Source organism: Pseudophryne corroboree, chromosome 8 (genome assembly GCF_028390025.1).
Source record: "Pseudophryne corroboree isolate aPseCor3 chromosome 8, aPseCor3.hap2, whole genome shotgun sequence".
Classification (NCBI taxonomy): Eukaryota; Metazoa; Chordata; class Amphibia; order Anura; family Myobatrachidae; genus Pseudophryne; species Pseudophryne corroboree.
The window spans coordinates 24,028,852-24,049,183 of record NC_086451.1 but is presented as its reverse complement, the minus strand read 5'-3'; the positions used below and the strand labels follow the sequence as shown (position 1 = coordinate 24,049,183).

The 20,332-nt window shown below is 50.9% G+C and overlaps 1 protein-coding gene across 2 annotated transcripts in view; it reads right to left on the bottom strand.

Moving 5' to 3' along the window:
* The window catches only part of LOC134948218 (multidrug and toxin extrusion protein 1-like), a 62,533-nt gene extending 42,921 nt beyond the window's left edge, over window positions 1-19,612 (bottom strand). For both annotated transcript variants that reach the window (XM_063936069.1, XM_063936070.1), the window contains exons 1-6: window positions 19,551-19,612; window positions 19,172-19,320; window positions 16,012-16,054; window positions 13,911-13,955; window positions 11,903-12,000; window positions 3,811-3,908 (exon numbers count right to left, since the gene is read on the bottom strand). In XM_063936069.1, the coding sequence (XP_063792139.1) occupies window positions 3,811-3,908; window positions 11,903-12,000; window positions 13,911-13,955; window positions 16,012-16,054; window positions 19,172-19,320; window positions 19,551-19,559 (442 nt within the window). In that variant the 5' untranslated portion in view covers window positions 19,560-19,612. The remainder of the gene's footprint in view (window positions 1-3,810; window positions 3,909-11,902; window positions 12,001-13,910; window positions 13,956-16,011; window positions 16,055-19,171; window positions 19,321-19,550) is intronic.
* Between the last annotated feature and the right edge of the window lie 720 nt (window positions 19,613-20,332).

Sequence of the window (20,332 nt, the reverse complement as noted above, 5' to 3'; positions counted from 1 at the left end):
AGACACAGCGCCGGAGGAGATGGGCACAGCGGGCACAGCACCGGAGGAGACGGGAGAGCGGGCACAGGGGGAGAGCAGGCATAGCGGGTGCAGCGCCAGAGGAGATGGGCACAGCACCGGAGGAGACGGGAGAGTGGGCACAGGAGGAGAGCAGGCACAGCGGGCACAGCGCCGGAGGAGACGGGAGAGTGGGCACAGGGGGAGAGCAGCGCCGGAGGAGACGGTGGGGGCAGATGGGGGAGAGCAACGCTACAGCAGCGGGCAGCGTAGCCGGAGGATGTCACATCCGCCGCTCACAGCAGCGTCCACCCGGCTCCAGCAAGCGGGACCTCGCTAGCTGGAGCCAGGTGGATGCTGCAGTGAGCGGCTGTGACATCCTCCGGCTACGCTGTCCGCTGCTGCAGCGCTGTGCTCCCGGCTCTCCGCCGTCTCCCCCCGTCTCCTCCGGCGCTGCTCTCCCCCTCTGCCCGCATCTCAGCTCCTGCATCTCAAGTCGACTTTTTTTAAAGTCGAACTGAGGTTGCTTTGAACAGCCCAGGTCGGATCCATTCCGACAAATGAATGTCGGTATGGATCCGACTTCAATTGAATATACCCCAAAGTGGTAGATGTATTAATCTGGAGAAGGCATAAGGAAGTGATAAACCAGCGATAAGTGCAAGGTGATAAACGCACCAGCCAGTCAGCTCCAATATGTAAAATAAAATGTTCACATTTCCTTCTAGTAGTGTAGGAATAAATGGGCAGATGTATTAATTAACCTGGAGAAGGCATAAGGTAGTGATAAACCAGCGATAAGTGCAAGGTGATAAATGCACCAGTCAATCAGCTCCTGTTAATTTACATATTGGAGCTAATTGGCTGGTGCTTTTATCACTTTGCACTTATCACTGGTTTATCACTTCCTTATGTCTTCTCCAGGTTAATACATCAGCCCAAAAGTACCAGCCAATCAGCTCCTAACTGACATTTTTCAAGCACAGCCTGTGACATGGCAGTTAGGAGCTGATTGGCTGGTACTTTATCTCCGTTCACTTTATCTCTCTCCAAGGCTTAGTAAATAGACCCCTATATCTCTAATGTGTGCAGGGAGCGTGGTGCACACAGGGCACTGTACAGGCTGCGTCCCACTGCGCGGAGTTCAGCAGCACATTTCCAGAGGTTTCTACAAAAATATGGCAACTGCATTATATTAGCTTATTCTTTCCGATGCTCCTGACAGCTGTATGTCATAGGTATAGCGGTAAATTGCCATTTAAAGGAATCTTTAAACAAACAAAAATAATAAAATTACATATAAATAAAAAACCGGTCTATTCTAGGTATGACGTTCACTTTGTCTATTAAAAAGTATTAAAGTTGTGCAACTCTGCAAAACAAATAGACATGTTCTAAGAGAGGGGAGTGCATGGTCCTCACAGTCTGCAGAAATAGCGGGTCATTCTGACCTGATCGCACACTGCGTTTTATTGCAGCGGTGCAATTGGGTCAGAACTGCGCTTTCTACAATCACCTCTGCCTGATTGACAGACAGAGGCGGTCGCGCGCGGGGGGGGGGGGGGGGGGGCAGCGTTTGGCCGCCATTTCGTGGGCGCAGTCCAGCCAACACAGGCGTGGCCGGACCGAACGGTGGGGAGCTACTCTTGAAGTGCAAAGGCATCGCCGCTGTGCGATGCCTTTGCACTTCTGCGGGGGAGGGCCGGCACTGACATGCGGGGTGGAATAGCCCTGTTCTGGGCGTCCCCCCCGCATGTCAGTGTGAATGATCGTAGCTGTGCTAAATTTACCACAGCTACGATCATCTCGGAATGACCCCCATAGGTCAGCGGCATCTGCAGCCTGGCGCGGTCCTCACAGTCTACAGTTTACTAGTTGGAATGGAAAGGCAGAGCGCTGAAACAGAGACCTCGTATGGCGCAAGTGCTGCCAAAAATGGAATCTCTCACAAACATGTAATCAAAGCGTATATGTACAATACAATACAATGCGAGGTTCCTTCTACATACAGCCAGACAAGGCTCATCAGGTGATACAAAGGAAATTTTAGTAGGTGCCCCCAAGGAAGCTGATCTACAATTTGCTTTAGTTTAGTTTTATTTCTAAGTGCATTATTTATTTATTTTTTGACTCGACTAAATTTTTAGCCTTCAGCCCCTGATCATTTTCTAACTACAAGACACATGACATGGTTCAAAAAGCTGAAATTGCAAAGCAGAGCATAGCACATAGGGTGGGGGGGGGGCATTCCGAGATGATCGCTGGCTGAAAATATTTGCTGCGCAGCGACGATGCAAAAAAACGGCACGCGGTATGCGGCGCAATGCGCACGCGCGACGTACTATTACAACGAACTATGTAGTTTCACACCAGGTCTAGCGAAGCTTTTCAGTCGCACTGCTGGCCGCAGAGTGATTGACAGGAAGTGGGCGTTTCTGGGTGTCAACTGACCGTTTTCAGGGAGTGATCGAAAAAACGCAGGCGTGCCAGGAAAAACGCAGGGGTGGCTGGGCGAACGCAGGGCGTGTTCTTGACATCAAATCTGGAACTGAACCGTCTGAAGTCATCGCAAGCGCTGAGTAGGTCTGAAACTGCACAAACTTTTTTAGTAGTCGCTGTGTGATCCTTTCGGTCGCACTTCTGCTAAGCTAAAATACACTCCCAGTGGGCGGCGGCATAGCGTTTGCACGGCTGCTAAAAACTGCTAGCGAGCGAACAACTCTGAATGACCCCCATAGCTCCTCATCAAAATGGTCATGATTCTGATGTTAATCCACCCATTTATTAATAGCATCAGGGCTGGATTACGGTTTGTAGGGGCCCCGGGGCAACTAACTTGTGGGGGGCCCATACTAATAAAATTGTCAACATTATATGCTGGTAACGGTATACTGTGTAAATGCCCCCAGCACCACACATGTGTTAAACACACTGTAGTGCCCCCCAGTGCACAATATGCCACAGAACCCCCAGTTATTATGCCACAGTGACCCCCCGATTGGTAATGTAGCTACGTGCGGTTGGCACATGGACGACCGTCCCACCTGCCCTGTTATTAATCAGGCATTCTGCTGCCTTAGAAGCTAACAGCCTGTAACCAAAGCTGAGACAATGGGGATCATTCCGACCTGATCGCACGCTAGCTATTTTTTGCAGCGCTGCGATCACGTCAGAACTCAGTAAAGCTGCGCATGCGTATGCACCACAATGCGCAGGCGCGTCACATGAGTACAAAGGGGATCAGTGCTGGGTGATGGATTTAACGAAGAATCCATTCGCACAGCCGATCGCAAGGAGATTGACAGGAAGAGGGCGTTTGTGGGTGTCAACTGACCATTTTCAGGGAGTGGTTGGGGAAATGCAGGCGTGTCCAGGCGTTTGCAGGGCGGGTGTCTGACGTCAATTCCGGGACCGGACATGCTGAAGTGATCGCAAGGGCTGAGTAAGTCCTGGGCAACTCAGAAACTGCACAAAACTTTTTTGTAGCGCTCGGCTGCACATGCGATCACACACTTGCAAAGCGAAAATACACTCCTCTATAGGTGGCGACTATCTGATCGCAGCGCTGCAAAAAATAGCTAGAGTGCGATCAACTTGGAATGACCCCCAATATTAAATTGTCCTGCCCATAACCCTACACAGCACTAAACATGTCAGCTTTCTGGACAAAAATAACTGGTTAGCCATAATGGACAATTGGGATGACATCCCGCTCAATGGGATAGAGGAATTCCCAGTGACCCCCTCACCCCCTACAAGCCATTTAATGATTTCCCAGAATCAGTACTGATATGTAAGATCAGATGTCGGTACCTCCCCATGTCTTTACGTAGAGCTTCTTCCACACGATGTACAAAAATAACAAAATCGCCAGCATGTACTGAGATATAGTATTGGCCAACGCTGAGCCCCTATAGTGAGAGACAGAATTTATCATCATCATTGCAGGCACCTTCTGTTTATGACATTTTCAGTGATATTACATAGTGCAACAAGAGACCTCACTAGTATCTAGTACTCATGGTCATATAGAACAGATCACCTGTAAAAATCCATATTAAATGGTAACTCCACATAGAATGAAAGTCATTACCCCGATACTGCAACCACTGGAATAACTCCTCATGCTTTAAAAATAGGATTTCAGCCTGAAGTTGTCTGGTGAAAACTCAGAAATACACTGCGACTCTTCTAGAGTTGGACGGAAATTGCGTCCGACTCACAAGCCTGCTGAGCTGGGCTTAGGTTTAGGCTGCAGGGAGGGGGAGGGTAAGGCTGTGGGGAGAGAGGGTTAGGGTTAGGTTGCGGGATGGGAGGGTTAGGGTTAGGCTGCGGTATGGGAGGGTTAGGGTTAGGCTGCGGGATGGGAGGGTTAGGGTTAAGCTGCGGGATGGGAGGGTTAGGGTTAGGCTGCAGTATGGGAGGGTTAGGGTAAGGCTGCGGGATGGGAGGGTTAGGGTTAGGCTGCGGGAGGGTTAGGGTTAGGCTGTGGTATGGAAGGGTTAGGGTTGGGCTGCGGGATTAGGTAAGGCTGCGGTATGGGATGGTTAGGGTTAGGCTGCAGTATGGGAGGGTTAGGGTTAGGCTGCAGGATGGGAGGGTTAGGGTTAGGCTGCGGGATGGGAGGGTTAGGGTTAGGCTGCGGGATGGGAGGGTTAGGCTGCGGGATGGAAGAGTTAGGATTAGGCTGCAGGATGGGAGGTTTAGGGTTAGACTGCGGTGTGGGAGGGTTAGGGTTAGGCTGCGGGATGGGAGGGTTAGGGTTAGGCTGCGGTATGGGAGGGTTAGGGTTAGGCTGCGGGAAGGGGGGTTAAGGTTGGGCTGCAGTATGGGAGGGTTAGGGTAAGGCTGCGGGATGGGAGGGTTAGGGTTAGGCTGCAGTATGGGAGGGTTAGGCTGCGATATGGGAGGGTTAGGGTTAGGCTGCGGGATGGGAGGGTTAGGGTAAGACTGCGGGATGGGAGGGTTAGGGTTAGGCTGCGGGAGGGTTAGGGTTAGGCTGTGGTATGGAAGGGTTAGGGTTGGGCTGCGGGATGGGAGGGTTAGGGTAAGGCTGCGGTATGGGATGGTTAGGGTTAGGCTGCAGTATGGGAGGGTTAGGGTTGGGCTGCGGGATGGGAGGGTTAGGGTAAGGCTGCGGTATGGGATGGTTAGGGTTAGGCTGCGGTATGGGAGGGTTAGGCTGCGGGAAGGGGGGTTAGGGTTGGGCTGCAGTATGGGAGGGTTAGGGTAAGGCTGCGGTATGGGATGGTTAGGGTTAGGCTGCAGTATGGGAGGGTTAGGGTTAGGCTGCAGGATGGGAGGGTTAGGGTTAGGCTGCGGGATGGGAGGGTTAGGTTAGGCTGCGGGATGGGAGGGTTAGGCTGCGGGATGGAAGAGTTAGGATTAGGCTGCAGGATGGGAGGTTTAGGGTTAGACTGCGGTGTGGGAGGGGGAGGGTTAGGCTGCGGGACGGGAGGGTTAGGGTTAGGCTGCGTTATGGGAAGGTTAGGGTTAGGCTGCGGGAAGGGGGGTTAGAGTTGGGCTGCAGTATGGGAGGGTTAGGGTAAGGCTGCGGGATGGGAGGGTTAGGGTAAGGCTGCAGTATGGGAGGGTTAGGGTTAGGCTGCGGGATGGGAGGGTTAGGGTTAGGCTGCAGTATGGGAGGGTTAGGGTTAGGCTGCAGGATGGGAGGGTTAGGGTTAGGCTGCAGTATGGGAGGGTTATGGTTAGGCTGCAGGATGGGAGGGTTAGGGTTAGGTAGCGGTATGAAAGGGTTAGGGTTAGGCTGCGGGATGGGAGGGTTAGGGTTAGGCTGCAGTATGGAAGGGTTAGGGTTAGGCTGCAGGATGGGAGGGTTAGGGTTAGGCTGCGGGACGTGAGGGTTAGGGTTAGGCTGCGGGATGGGAGGGTTAGGGTTAGGCTGCGGGATGGGAGGGTTAGGCTGCGGGATGGAAGAGTTAGGATTAGGCTGCAGGATGGGAGGTTTAGGGTTAGGCTGCGGGATGGGAGGTTTAGGGTTAGGCTGCGGTGTGGGAGGGGGAGGGTTAGGCTGCGGGATGGGAGGGTTAGGCTGAGGGATGGGAGGGTTAGGCTGCGGTGTGGGAGGGTTAGGCTGCGGTATGGGAGGGTTAGGGTTAGGCTGCGGGATGGGAGGGTTAGGCTGCGGGAGGGTTAGGGTTAGGCTGCGGGAGGGTTAGGCTGTGGGGAGGGAGGGGTTAAGGTTAAGCTGCGGTATGGGAGGGTTAGGGTTAGGCTGCGGGAGGGTTAGGGTTGGGCTGCGGTATGGGAGGGTTAGGGTTAGGCTGCGGTATTGGAGGGTTAGGGTTAGGCTGCGGGATGGGAGGGTTAGGGTTAGGCTGTGGTATGGGAGGGTTAGGGTTAGGCTGCGGGATGGGAGTGTTAGGGTTAGGCTGCGGTATGGATGGGTTAGGCTGCGGTATGGGAGGGGTTAAGGTTAAGCTGCGGTATGGGAGGGTTAGGGTTAGGCTGCGGGAGGGTTAGGGTTGGGCTGCGGTATGGGAGGGTTAGGGTTAGGCTGCGGTATGGGAGGGTGAGGCTGCGGTATTGGAGGGTTAGGGTTAGGCTGCGGGATGGGAGGGTTAGGCTGCGGGAGGGTTAGGGTAAGGCTGTGGTATGGAAGGGTTAGGGTTGGGCTGCGGGATGGGAGTGTTAGGGTTAGGCTGCGGTATGGATGGGTTAGGCTGCGGTATGGGAGGGTTAGGGTTAGGCTGCGGGAGGGGAGGGTTAGGGTTAGGCTGCGGGAGGGGAGGGTTAGGGTTAGGCTGCGGTATGGAAGGGTTAGGCTGCGGGATGGGAGGGTTAGGGTAAGGCTGCGGTATGGGATGGTTAGGGTTAGGCTGCGGTATGGGAGGGTTAGGCTGCGGGAAGGGGGGTTAGGGTTGGGCTGCAGTATGGGAGGGTTAGGGTAAGGCTGCGGTATGGGATGGTTAGGGTTAGGCTGCAGTATGGGAGGGTTAGGGTTAGGCTGCAGGATGGGAGGGTTAGGGTTAGGCTGCGGGATGGGAGGGTTAGGTTAGGCTGCGGGATGGGAGGGTTAGGCTGCGGGATGGAAGAGTTAGGATTAGGCTGCAGGATGGGAGGTTTAGGGTTAGACTGCGGTGTGGGAGGGGGAGGGTTAGGCTGCGGGACGGGAGGGATAGGGTTAGGCTGCGGTATGGGAGGGTTAGGGTTAGGCTGCGGGAAGGGGGGTTAGGGTTGGGTTGCAGTATGGGAGGGTTAGGGTAAGGCTGCGGGATGGGAGGGTTAGGGTTAGGCTGCAGTATGGGAGGGTTAGGGTTAGGCTGCGGGATGGGAGGGTTAGGGTTAGGCTGCGGTATGGGAGGGTTAGGGTTAGGCTGCGGGATGGGAGGGTTAGGGTTAGGCTGCAGTATGGGAGGGTTAGGGTTAGGCTGCAGGATGGGAGGGTTAGGGTTAGGGAGCGGTATGGAAGGGTTAGGGTTAGGCTGCGGGATGGGAGGTTTAGGGTTAGGCTGCAGTATGGAAGGGTTAGGGTTAGGCTGCAGGATGGGAGGGTTAGGGTTAGGCTGCGGGACGGGAGGGTTAGGCTGCGGGATGGGAGGGTTAGGGTTAGGCTGCGGGATGGGAGGGTTAGGCTAAGGGATGGAAGAGTTAGGATTAGGCTGCAGGATGGGAGGTTTAGGGTTAGGCTGCGGGATGGGAGGTTTAGGGTTAGGCTGCGGTGTGGGAGGGGAAGGGTTAGGCTGCGGGATGGGAGGGTTAGGCTGAGGGATGGGAGGGTTAGGCTGCGGTGTGGGAGGGTTAGGCTGCGGTATGGGAGGGTTGGGGTTAGGCTGCGGGAGGGTTAGGGTTAGGCTGCGGGAGGGTTAGGCTGTGGGGAGGGAGGGGTTAAGGTTAAGCTGCGGTATGGGAGGGTTAGGGTTAGGCTGCGGGAGGGTTAGGGTTGGGCTGCGGTATGGGAGGGTTAGGCTGCGGTATGGGAGGGTGAGGCTGCGGTATTGGAGGGTTAGGGTTAGGCTGCGGTATGGGAGGGTTAGGGTTAGGCTGCGGGATGGGAGGGTTAGGGTTAGGCTGTGGTATGGGAGGGTTAGGGTTAGGCTGCGGGATGGAAGGGTTAGGCTGCAGCAGGGTTAGGGTAAGGCTGTGGTATGGAAGGGTTAGGGTTGGGCTGCGGGATGGGAGTGTTAGGGTTAGGCTGCGGTATAGATGGGTTAGGCTGCGGTATGGGAGGGTTAGGCTGCGGGAGGGGAGGGTTAGGGTTAGGCTGCGGGAGGGGAGGGTTAGGGTTAGGCTGCGGTATGGAAGGGTTAGGCTGCGGGATGGGAGGGTTAGGGTAAGGCTGCGGTATGGGATGGTTAGGGTTAGGCTGCGGTATGGGAGGGTTAGGCTGCGGGATGGGAGGGTTAGGGTTGGGCTGCAGTATGGGAGGGTTAGGGTAAGGCTGCGGTATGGGATGGTTAGGGTTAGGCTGCAGTATGGGAGGGTTAGGGTTAGGCTGCGGGAGGGGAGGGTTAGGGTTAGGCTGCGGTATGGAAGGGTTAGGCTGCGGGGAGGGAGGGTTAGGGTTAGGCTGTGGGATGGGAGGGTTAGGGTTAGGCAGCGGTATGGAAGGGTTAGGGTAAGGCTGCGGGGAGTGATGCTTAAGTTTAGGCTGCGGGAGGGAGGGTTAGGGTTAGGTAGCAGTATGGAAGGGTTAGGGTAAGGCTGCAGGATGGGAGGGTTAGGGTTAGGCTGCGGGAGGGAGGGTTAGGGTTAGGTAGCGGTATGGAAGGGTTAGGGTTAGGCTGCGGGGAGGGGGGGGGTTAGGGTTAGGCTGCAGGATGGTGAGGGTTAGGGAAGGCTGCGGGAGGGAGGGTTAGGGTTAGGCAGCGGTATGGAAGGGTTAGGGTTAGGCTGCAGGATGGGAGGGTTAGGGTTAGGCTGCGGGAGGGAGGGTTAGGGTTAGGCAGCGGTATGGAAGGGTTAGGGTAAGGCTGCAGGATGGGAGGGTTAGGGTTAGGCTGCGGGTGGGAGGGTTAGGGTTAGGTAGCGGTATGGAAGGGTTAGGCTGCGGGATGGGAGGGTTAGGGTTAGGCTGCGGGGGGAGAGGGTTAGGGTTAGGCTGCGGGATGGGAGGGTTAGGGTAAGGCTGCAGGATGGGAGGGTTAGGGTTAGGCTGCGGGATGGGAGGGTTAGGGTTAGGCTGCGGGATGGGAGGGTTAGGGTTAGGCAGCGGTATGGAAGGGTTAGGGTTAGGCTGCGGGGAGGGGGGGGGTTAGGGTTAGGCTGCAGGATGGTGAGGGTTAGGGTAAGGCTGCGGGAGGGAGGGTTAGGGTTAGGCAGCGGTATGGAAGGGTTAGGGTTAGGCTGCAGGATGGGAGGATTAGGGTTAGGCTGCGGGATGGGAGGGTTAGGGTAAGGCTGCAGGATGGGAGGGTTAGGGTTAGGCTGCGGGATGGGAGGGTTAGGGTTAGGCTGCGGGATGGGAGGGTTAGGGTTAGGCAGCGGTATGGAAGGGTTAGGGTTAGGCTGCGGGGAGGGGGGGGGGGTTAGGGTTACGCTGCAGGATGGGAGGTTAGGGTAAGGCTGCGGGAGGGAGGGTTAGGGTTAGGCAGCGGTATGGAAGGGTTAGGGTAAGGCTGCAGGATGGTGAGGGTTAGGGTAAGGCTGCGGGAGGGAGGGTTAGGCAGCGGTATGGAAGGGTTAGGGTTAGGCTGCGGGAGGGAGGGTTAGGGTTAGGCAGCGGTATGGAAGGGTTAGGGTAAGGCTGCAGGATGGGAGGGTTAGGGTTAGGCTGCGGGAGGGAGGGTTAGGGTTAGGTAGCGGTATGGAAGGGTTAGGGATGGGAGGGTTAGGGTTAGGCTGCGGGAGGGAGAGTTAGGGTTAGGTAGCGGTATGGAAGGGTTAGGGTTAGGCTGCGGGATGGGAGGGTTAGGGTTAGGCTGCGGGGGGAGAGGGTTAGGGTTAGGCTGCGGTATGGGAGGGTTAGGGTTAGGCTGCGGGGGGGAGAGGGTTAGGGTTAGGCTGCGGTATGGGAGGGTTAGGCTGCGGGGAGGGAGGGTTGGAGGGAGGGTTAGGGGGAGGATTGGGAATAGGGTTCCTTTAGTGCAGCACCCCTGTCGGGATTCTGACCAGTCTGTATGCAGGGGTCGGTATTCTGACCGCAGGCATCCTGACTGCCACTCTCCCATACCCAGCCACTACCATGCACCCATTATCACTACGCCCATCAATGGGAGGTATTAAGAAAGACTCAGCCAATCAGGAACTGGGGCTGATCGCCATCATTATCCCTTAGTAACTTGCACCAGAAGTCACGCACCCAGAGAAGCCGGGCACTCACCACTACGTGAGCCACACTGCTGCTAGAACTTTGCAGATAAGTGCTGTAGCTATATCCTTGGAAATGACCAGCGCAGGCCACAGTTTGTTTCCATGGTTACTGATGTCACTGAGGAAGGTCGGTTTCTCCAAACATATCTGACTAATGACGACGTGTGTGTTTCTGAGATTTCAACAGACAATTTCAAGCCAACGTCTTATTTTTCATGTATCAGATGGTGTACCCAGCGGAATGATTTTCAGTTACCCTGTAAGGGTGTCCTTCCTGTATTTTATATTTCCCCTGTACCTTCCCCCCCAGACTAGATAGAAAGTTTTTACTGAAAAACACAGACAGTAGCCCCCCCAAAAAGAAGAAGATAAAAGTAATGTACTTCGTAAAAGTTGCAGAAAGTAACTATTCATTTTTGCAATTGTACATTTTTCTGTGGCACTACAAGTGCCAGTGAGCCAAACTGTTTTGGCAGCCATGGGTATGCTGGGAACAGTAGTGTCACTTATAATGGGCCTAGTTCTAAGCCGGACGCAAGTTCAAAAGCAAACGCCTCTCTCGTTTATCAGCAGACTGCGCATATCCTGTAAACAGAAATCGCGGTCTGCGTATGCGTCGGACAAAGCGCCCGCAGTGGCAAGGAGCACCATATGTTACCAGCTCAAGCGGACTTAGGGGGTCATTCCGACCCGATCACTCGCTGCAGTTTGTCGCGGCGCAGCGATCGGGTCGGAACTGTGCATGCACCAAGTCGCAGTGCACCTTGCGTCGCAGTGCGCCGGGCATGGCAGCCGTCGTTGCCTAGCGATCGCCTCTGAGACAGAGGCGGTCGCTGGGCGGGAGAGGGCTGGACGGAGGCGTTAAGCCGCCGTTTAGGAGGAGCGGTCCGGCTAACACAGGCGTGGCCGGGCCGTTGGGGGGGCGTGTCGTGGCGGCTGCGTGGAATGCTGCTGCGGCAGTGTTCGCATGCTGATGCCCTGTGAAGTTTGCACACACGCACGCACACTGGGGGTCATTCTGAGTTGTTCGCTCGTTATTTTTTTTCACTACGGAGCGATTAGTCGCAAACTGCGCATGCACAATGTTCGCATTGCGCCTGCGCCAAGTAAATTTGCACAAAAGTTTGGTATTTTACTCACGGCCTAACGAGGTTTTTTCATCGTTCTGCTGATCGTAGTGTGATTGACAGGAAGTGGGTGTTTCTGGGCGGAAACTGGCCGTTTTCTGGGAGTGTGCGTAAAAACGCAGGCGTGTCAGGTAAAAACGCGGGAGTGCCTGGAGAAATGGGGGAGTGTCTGGGCGAACGCTGGGTGTGTTTGTGACGTCAAACCAGGAACGAAACGGACTGAGCTGATCGCAGTGTAGGAGTAAGTCTCGAGCTACTCAGAAACTGCTAAGAAATTTCTATTCGCAATTCTGCTAATCTTTCGTTCGCAATTCTACTATGCTAAGATTCACTCCCAGTAGGCGGCGGCTTAGCGTGTGCAATGCTGCTAAAAGCAGTTAACGAGCGAACAACTCGGAATGAGGGCCACAGTGAGAAGCCACGGCATCTCACTTGTGCCAACGCCTCTGCCTGATTACTATGCACTCCCGTTTCCCACTGGGTCATAGGCATATCAGTATACTTACATCACCCCCAGCCCCAGCAGGTACAGGAAGATGTAGTTAATTAATGCATTGAAGAGGTTTCCAATGAATCCCGTTAACACTTGAGGGAATACGATCCCCTATAAGCAGAAAGAATAATTAGTCCAGGATAAAGAAGAACGATTCTTTAAACCCCAGCAGCCCTGGCAAAATATGGGACAACTTAAGCCCCATTCCTCAATAGGAGATGCGTTCAGCATCCTGGAGTTCTGTATGCTGGTGATCATGTGACTGATGCCGGTATCCTGACACCACTCAGGACACCTGCGCCGGAACACCGAACCGCCGGAATGCTGAAGGTGTGATTCAGGGTTAGGGCCCAGGGGGTGGGGGGAGGGGTTAGGGCTAGATACTAGGGGGGGATAGGGTTGGGTACTAGGGGGGTGATTAGCCATAGCTCCCCCCCCTCCCCCCCAGAGGGTTAGTGCTAGCTGCCACTCCCGGCGGATTAGCTCTAGCCGCCACCCCCCAAGGGTAAGGAAAATAGTAGGGGGCAGGAGAGGGGTAAAATACTAACCCTACCCATAGAACCTAACCGCTGTACTTCCCTTCAGGATCCTTCAGGGACCCGGATCGCATTCCCTCTTCTGTATATGAAAAAATAAAATGTGACTTTCATTTCTTTGCCCTTATTTATCAATGAGTGATAAATTTCACTGTGAGTGATAAATTGCACCAGCCAGTCAGCTCCTAACTGTCATTTTTCAAACCCAGCCTGCGACATGAAAGGGAGGAGCTGATTGGCTGGTGAAATGTATCACTCACAGTGCAATTTATCACTCATTGATAAATAAGGGCACTTGTTCTTAATCAAATAAATGAACAGCAGCATATGGTATCATTAACGATGTGCAACATATATACAGTGTGTTGTATCTCTGGTCGTGTTCCTGAGAATTTCTCTAACAGATTAATTGGGATTTTGAAAAAATTTTTAGTCTCCGGGAAACAAAATAAAAAGGTCGATTCCATCATAGGGCAAAAATATTAGAAGGCACATAAAGAAAGATATTGTATACAGCGGCTGTGGTCTATAAGGACATCGCAATATCTGTCACATCCTTGAACTGAGCAGGTCTTGTGTTTGCTGGTATATAAAGTGCTCAAAAACTCATTTGTGACAACTGGTAATTCCAAAAGTATGCGACGTCACGTCAGGGGCGTATTAAATAGAGGTAGGGGCCCGTGTGCAGTGTTCGCCCGAGGCCCCGTCCTCTCTAGCCGGCAGTAGACTCTGAGCACTAGGGTCATGACCCTAGCGCTGTGCCAGAGTCTGTTGCACAAATGCATGTCTCCGGGGCGACGGCCATTTTTCCGGTGATTTTCCTACAGCGCACGGGAAACGCATGGGTGATTGTGTAGCGAATGAAACTGCCGCCAACACGGGACTCTGGAGGAGTAAGTATTCAAGAAAAGGGTGCAAACAATGGGAAGCCATTAGAGATACGCCACCGCGTTACGTAGAAACTAAAGTAATGGTCTTTAAACTAAAACCGTCATGTACAGTACATACTCAGCGTGGCAGTTCTATACATCGGGATCAGTATGATTTACTGACGGTCATAATCCTGACATGTCGGCAGTTCAAATGCCGGTATTCTGGCTATGTCGGCATTTTGAACATGACGGCGTAATAATTGTTGGTATTTTGACCGTGTGGGTATTTTGACTGTTGGCCAATGGCTGTCGGGATTCTGACGGTTGGTATTGTGTCCGTCGGTAAATCAACTGCTACCCCTATACATCCCTGTGCAGCTTTCATATGCAGGCCTTGCCAACCTGCGGCTCTCCAGATGTTGTGAAACTACACATCCCAGCATACCTTGCCACAGTTTTAGCATTCCCTAATAGCAAAACTGTGGGAAAGCATGATGGGACTTGTAGTTTTACAACAGCTGGAGAGCCACAGGTTGGCCAGGCCTATAGTAAATAATTGGTAGCACATGTTCACAATATAAAATACAACAATACATTACCGACGCTCCAATACCTGGTTCTGCAAGTATCTGGCCTGTAGTTGGTACAGAAATGTCGCCTAATTAAAAAGGAAAAAAAATAATACTATTATGCAGAAAATATTGAGAACCCCAGAAATTTCCAGAAGTTTTGACCCTAGTACTGCATGAAATGTAAGCTCCTTGAGCCAGAATTTTCCATGATACCGTTTGTTACTAAAGGGGGGTACTCACGGAGCAATCGCTGCTTACCGTCTTCCCTCGCATGCTCAGCACACATCGCGCTGTGCTGAGCGGCGGGAGAGATGTGTGCTGAGCGGTTCACTCAGCAAACATCTCTCCCGCATCGGCCAGTGAGTACTGGCCTTAAGAACTGAGGGGACAATGTAGCAAACCTTCTAAAGAGGACAAGATTCTAGTTTTCATTTTATAGCACATACTAAATAAATGATAGCTAGAATTTGATTGGTTGCTGTGGGAAACAGCTTCTCGTCCTCTTTAGAGGGATTTCTCGTCTCTGTAATAAGAAACAGTAGGGGGCGCATTATTCTGCTTAATACACAAGTCTGCATGCCGAACGGATGACATCACAACTCAGTGATTATAACTGATTATATCACACCTCACTGTTTACCCATATATCATTTACAGGCAGGAGTTATAGGTGCTCATAGATATACTTTAGTACTTTAGTAGTGCATTAATACATTTACAGAGCGCGGACGGGGTCTCCAAATATACTACAAGGTTTTAAGATCTTTAAATGAGGGTCTGTTGTTCTGTTAGCAGATTACTGGTATTAGGACCAGGGATAATGCTTATATAGAATTATATAAAATATACATTGTTGCACGTAATTAGCTTGTATTTCCTTGTGTTGATCTGTTGTGTCTATAACTATATAGGGGTCTATTTACTAAGCCTTAGATGGAGGTAAAGTACCAGCCAATCAGCTCCTAACTGTCATTTTTCCACCTAGCCTGTGACGTGACAGTTACGACTTTGTTGGCTGGTACTTTATCTCCATCTGAGGCTTAGTAAATAGACCCCAAAGTTTCACATTTGTCTGGTCTCCTGCAATACTCTGAAGACTCACAAATTTAGGGGGAGTACTGCCAAATCTCCAGAAGAGCCTCCAGGGGGAGAGCTAAAAATAAAAATAGGTAATATTTATATATTCTGGTACTTTTTATTTAGACCTTTGCATTTAATGCCTATTGTATTTTAGTACCCTCGGATATGACACAGAGACACAGATCAACTCTACTTTGTGCACTGAACTGTGCCTACAGAGTAGTTCCGTGCAGTAACTAAGGGGGGACTAAAATAAACACCTCTGCCCAGCTGATAAGAAGCGCTGTTCACAAATGATCCCTTTAATTGTTCACAATATCAGCTACACAAGTTATTTGATTTAATTTAAACCAAATAAAACATTTGGGGGTAAATGTACAAACATGGGAGTTCTATTTAAGATGGGATGTTACCCATAGCAACCAATCAGATTCTACTTCTCATGTATCTATCACCTTCTAGAAGCTAATATCTGGAATCTGATTGGTTGCTATGGGCAACATCTCATCTTAAATAGAACTCCTGTGTTAGTAAATTTACCCCTTGGGGTATATTTATCAAGTAATCAGCAATTTTTCACAATTTTGCTGTCGAAATCGAAAGCAGAAATGTCACTAATACAGCATAGCGTATTGGGTATATATTCCAATTTCCTACCCAACATACTGGGTCCTGCTTTTAATGAATTTGCTGTATTAGATCCCGCCGGCGAGACGGCAGGTGATAAGTGATAATCGCTACTCAATAAATCACGCCCATTGGCTGCATCAAATCAGACGCAGAAACTGCATCACTTATACATTTACGGAATCAAATAAAATGATATCGGTGACTGTGATGTAAACGCTTTGGAGTGAACTGAGAATGAAACAGAAATATAAAACAATATCTTTAGTAAAAGTTGCAGGAAAACATGGAAAATCAGTAAATTAAAGTGGCGCAAAGGCGACTCCCCCTTTAAAGAGAAACACCAAGCCTATGCTTAAATTATGATTTCTTTATGGCGTCCATTTAGTGAGCAAATAATACAGTTTATTATTCGTTGGGGAACGACATACTTACTGGAAGGGCTGGAATGAAAATCAAGACGTAAATCTGAGTTAATCTATAAAGAGAAATATATATAAATAACACAACCTGGCTCTGTTATTATTGGCTGTACATTGTTTTGGGGTTTTCAGTAATAATACATGAATTCAACATGCTAACAGTAGTACATCTGCAACGGTTACTATATACACTGAATTTGTCTCCTTCTGGCTGTTTCAGCCATGTATTTATATTATCAAGCACAACAGTTCCCCAAATTACCATAGCAACAGAAGGGCTGTCAGTGGAAGAGCCAATCGTGATCTGCAAGCACCTGATTGCATTTTGGCATTGGTCCTTTAAATCTCCCTTTCCAGACTTTGGCCACGTCTCTAGGAGGAGTGATTAAGCCCCAGGAACAATGGGGGTCATTCCGACCTGATCGCATGCTAGGTTTTTTCGCTGCGGTGCGATCAGGTCAAAACTGCGCATGCAATGCGCATGCGCGTTGTACGGGTACAAAGCGGATCGTTGCTGAGCGATGGATTTAACGAAGAATCTATTCACATGGGCGTTCGCAAGGAGATTGACAGGAAGAAGGCGTTTGTGGGTGGCAACTGACCGTTTTCTGGTAGTGTTTGGAAAAACGCAGGCGTGTCCAAGTGTTTGCAAGGCGGGTGTCTGACGTCAATGCCGGGCCCGAATAGGCTGAAGAGATCGCAGCGGCTGAGAAATTTCTGGGCAACTCAGAAACTGCACAAAACTTTTCTGTACCGCTTGGCTGCACATGCGATCGCACACTTGCAAAGCTAAAATACACTCCCCTGTAGGCAGAGACTATCTGATTGCAGCGCTGCAAAAAGTAGCTAGCGAGCGATCAACTCGGAATGACCCCCAATGGCCGCATAGACCAGTCCTTGTAGCTGCTGGGATGGCAGTGTGACTTTAACAGTACTTGTAATGTGTTGGCTTGTACTTTATGTACCATCCGGCAACTTTCACTAACTGTACCGATTTGTATTTTGGCTTCATTATGCCCTTTTCAGCAATGTATAGCTATAATCTGCAGAATAGTTTATTTCTGTTTGTCTGGATGTGTCTCAGCTCTGCAGTGCATTCAGGCACTGCAATCATAAGCTGCAGATGATATAAATGCATGACCGAAGGGCACAGAAGGCACTTTTCCTTTAAATACCATATGCTAAGCCAAATTGCAGAGTCACTTCGGAAGTATGCACAAAGGAACCTCTGTATGTTGGGTCAGTATAGCAGGTAGAGGGAGGAATGGATGTCCGCTATGTTAAAAAATATGTATTTACAATCATACGAGTGCTCCTGATTATTAAATGCTATTCACGCTGCAGATTTCATACCCACTGAGGTTGCTACAACGATATGCCAGCAGGATGGGACTGCCCTAACCAAAGATAATCATTTTATGATGGCAGAAGTAAGTGTGGCCCACGTAAAACAAATCATTTATTTAAATATGCATAAATGCATGACTGGCTGATCGAGTGTTAGGACTCCCCTTAACCTTGCCAGCCGGTATTGGCCCTCATTCCGAGTTGATCACTCGCTAGCTGTTTTTAGCAGCCGTGCAAACGCTAAGCCGCCGCCCTCTGGGAGTGTATTTTAGCTTAGCAGAAGTGCGACCGAAAGGATCTCAGAGCGATTACAAAATAATTTTGTGCAGTTTCAGAGTAGCTCCAGACCTACTCAGCGCTTGCGATCACTTCAGACTGTTCAGTTCCTGATTTGACGTCGCAAACACGTCCTGCGTTCGGCCAGCCACGCCTGCGTTCTCTCAGACACGCCTGCGTTTTTCCTGGCACGCCTGCGTTTTATCGAACACTCCCTGAAAACGGTCAGTTACCTCCCAGGAATGCCCTCTTCCTGTCAATCACTCTGCGGCCAGCAGTGCGACTGAAAAGCTTCGCTAGACCTTGTTCGCTGAAATATTACTTTGCACGTGCGCATTGCGCCGCATACGCATGCGCAGAAGTGCCGTTTTTTGCCTCGTCGCTGCACAGCGAACAAATTGAGCTAGCGAACAACTTGGAATGACCACCATTGTCGGGTGTTACTTATGCTATTAATAAATGTCAGCCAGGTGTGTATAGTTTGGCGGTGTTGCCCGTGGCAACCAAGAACATTTTAGCTATCCATTACCTAGTACATTCTAGAATACGTTAACTAGAATATGATTGGCGCCCTAAACGCTTTAGCAAATCTAATCAATAAAGCTTTGGTTGCTATGGGTTACAATTCATGAGGCAAAATAGACTCAGACTCAGTTAACCTTTTGCTGAGAGAGTTTGCCCAGAGATCAGTGTCCTGTCACATTGCTACTGAGCAAACAGCGCTGAACAGCACAGTATGGTGTCACTAATGGGAGGCCCTCTCGTCACGATCCCACAGATGTGACCCTAGGTTCAGGCCTTACTAGCTGGACAGTAAAGGTCATTGCTAGGAAGGAGCCAGGGAAGATAAATTTGGCTTCAAATATATTATGACCTGGCCTGATCTAAGGGAGCTATTAAATAGCCACCGCTGGACTTCGATTCCTTGGCTACCTCCGATAGATTCACCTCATAAAGCTGTGGGAAGACATGCAGGCCTACTGCCAGCTGCCCAATACTGGCCAGTGTCTTCAGAATGAGCCCCTTCACCTCTGCTAGCCAGTATCGCCGGGAAGCTGATTGGCTGCTACTTTATCACCGTGCAGTTCATCACTCCTAGGGGTCTATTCATGAAGCAGTGAAAAGAGTGGAGAATTGAGCCTGTGGAGAAGTTGCCCATGGCAACCAATCAGCTGCTTCGTACAGTTGTATAGTATGCAAATTATAAATGTTACTTCAATGCCGATTGGTTGCCATGGGCAACTTCTCCACTGGCTCACTTCTCCACACTTTTCACCGCTTCACGAATAGACCCCCAAGCCTTGATTAATCTGGGCCTACAGTATAAGGGGTCTATTCACGAAGCAGTGAAAAGAGTGGAGAAGTGAGCCAGTGGAGAAGTTACCTCAGGCAACCAATCAGCTGCTACGTATAATTTTATAGTATGCAAATGATAAATGTTACTTCAATGCTGATTGGTCGCCATGGGCCACATTCTCCACTGAATCACTTCTCCACACTTACCTCTCTGTCTATTCATGAAGCAGTGATGAGTACACAGCGTTCCCTACCTGGACACATCTGGGTCCTGCCGGAAAAGCCGCAGAATGGGCTCCGTGTTGACAAACAGGGCCCAGCAGGGGAAACAGAAGAGCAGCAAGATCAGGATCCCTCTCTGCAGAACGGTCCCGATCAACTTTAAATTGCTCGATCCATAGATCTGGAAGAGAAAGTCATCGATCTGTAAGCGTAAACCCGCTCACGGGTATCCAGTCTAGTACAGAGGAGAGCAAGCTGAGGCTTTCCAGTTGTGGCAGGGCACGCTGGGGACTTGTGGTTCTGCAACAGACGGAGAGAGCCCCAGGTGGGGCTTACTGAAAAATTAACTATGCTTTCCCTGACTTTGATCACATTTACTGACTTAATGGAAGCCCCCGGGGGTGCACTTACCTGTGACATTAATGTGTCACACGCTCCGGCTAATCCCGACCCCACAGCCACTTCCGGTAATGTTCACACACCTATAATTCAAAAGACCACCAGATTCTGTAAAAAAACAATAAATCCAATATACAAGCACAGATGAGGTCACTAGATTAGAGCTCGGCAAATGGTTAATGTCTCTCTGCCGCTAAACTTCAATATGCCATCAGTCCCTGCCAGCCGGTGCCAATGTGTGCCCCAGGGCACCATGCGCGGCACACTTATGGTTTGAGACACTGATCCCCCCGTCACAGCTGTGTGCCATGGTGGTTAGCTGCAGTGATTTACAGCATATTATACTTCTCCCCACCAGAAGATCACAGAGTGGGGGTCTTGGTGGCTCATACCAGCGGTCAAGGGGGGTGTGCAGGGCGGGTCTGGGACTGAGGGTCGACAGCACAAAGGTCGACACACCTTAGGTCGACGCCAATTGGTCGACACACCTTAGGTCGACATGGACAAAAGGTCGTCATGGACAAAAGGTCGAAGGAACAAGGTCAACATGGAAAAAGGTCGACATGAGTTTTTTTATGTTTTTTTGGTGTCGTTTTCTTCGTAGAGTGACCGGGAACCCCAATTAGTGCACCGCGTCCCCTCGCATGGCTCGCTTCGCTCGCCATGCTTTCGGGCAGTGATGCCTTCGCTCCGCTTACCGCTTTCGCTCGGCACACTTTACCGTTCCAATCGTAGTACACGTGGATCGTTAAGTATGAAAAGGTTCAAAAAAAGAAAAAATCGTGAAAAACTCA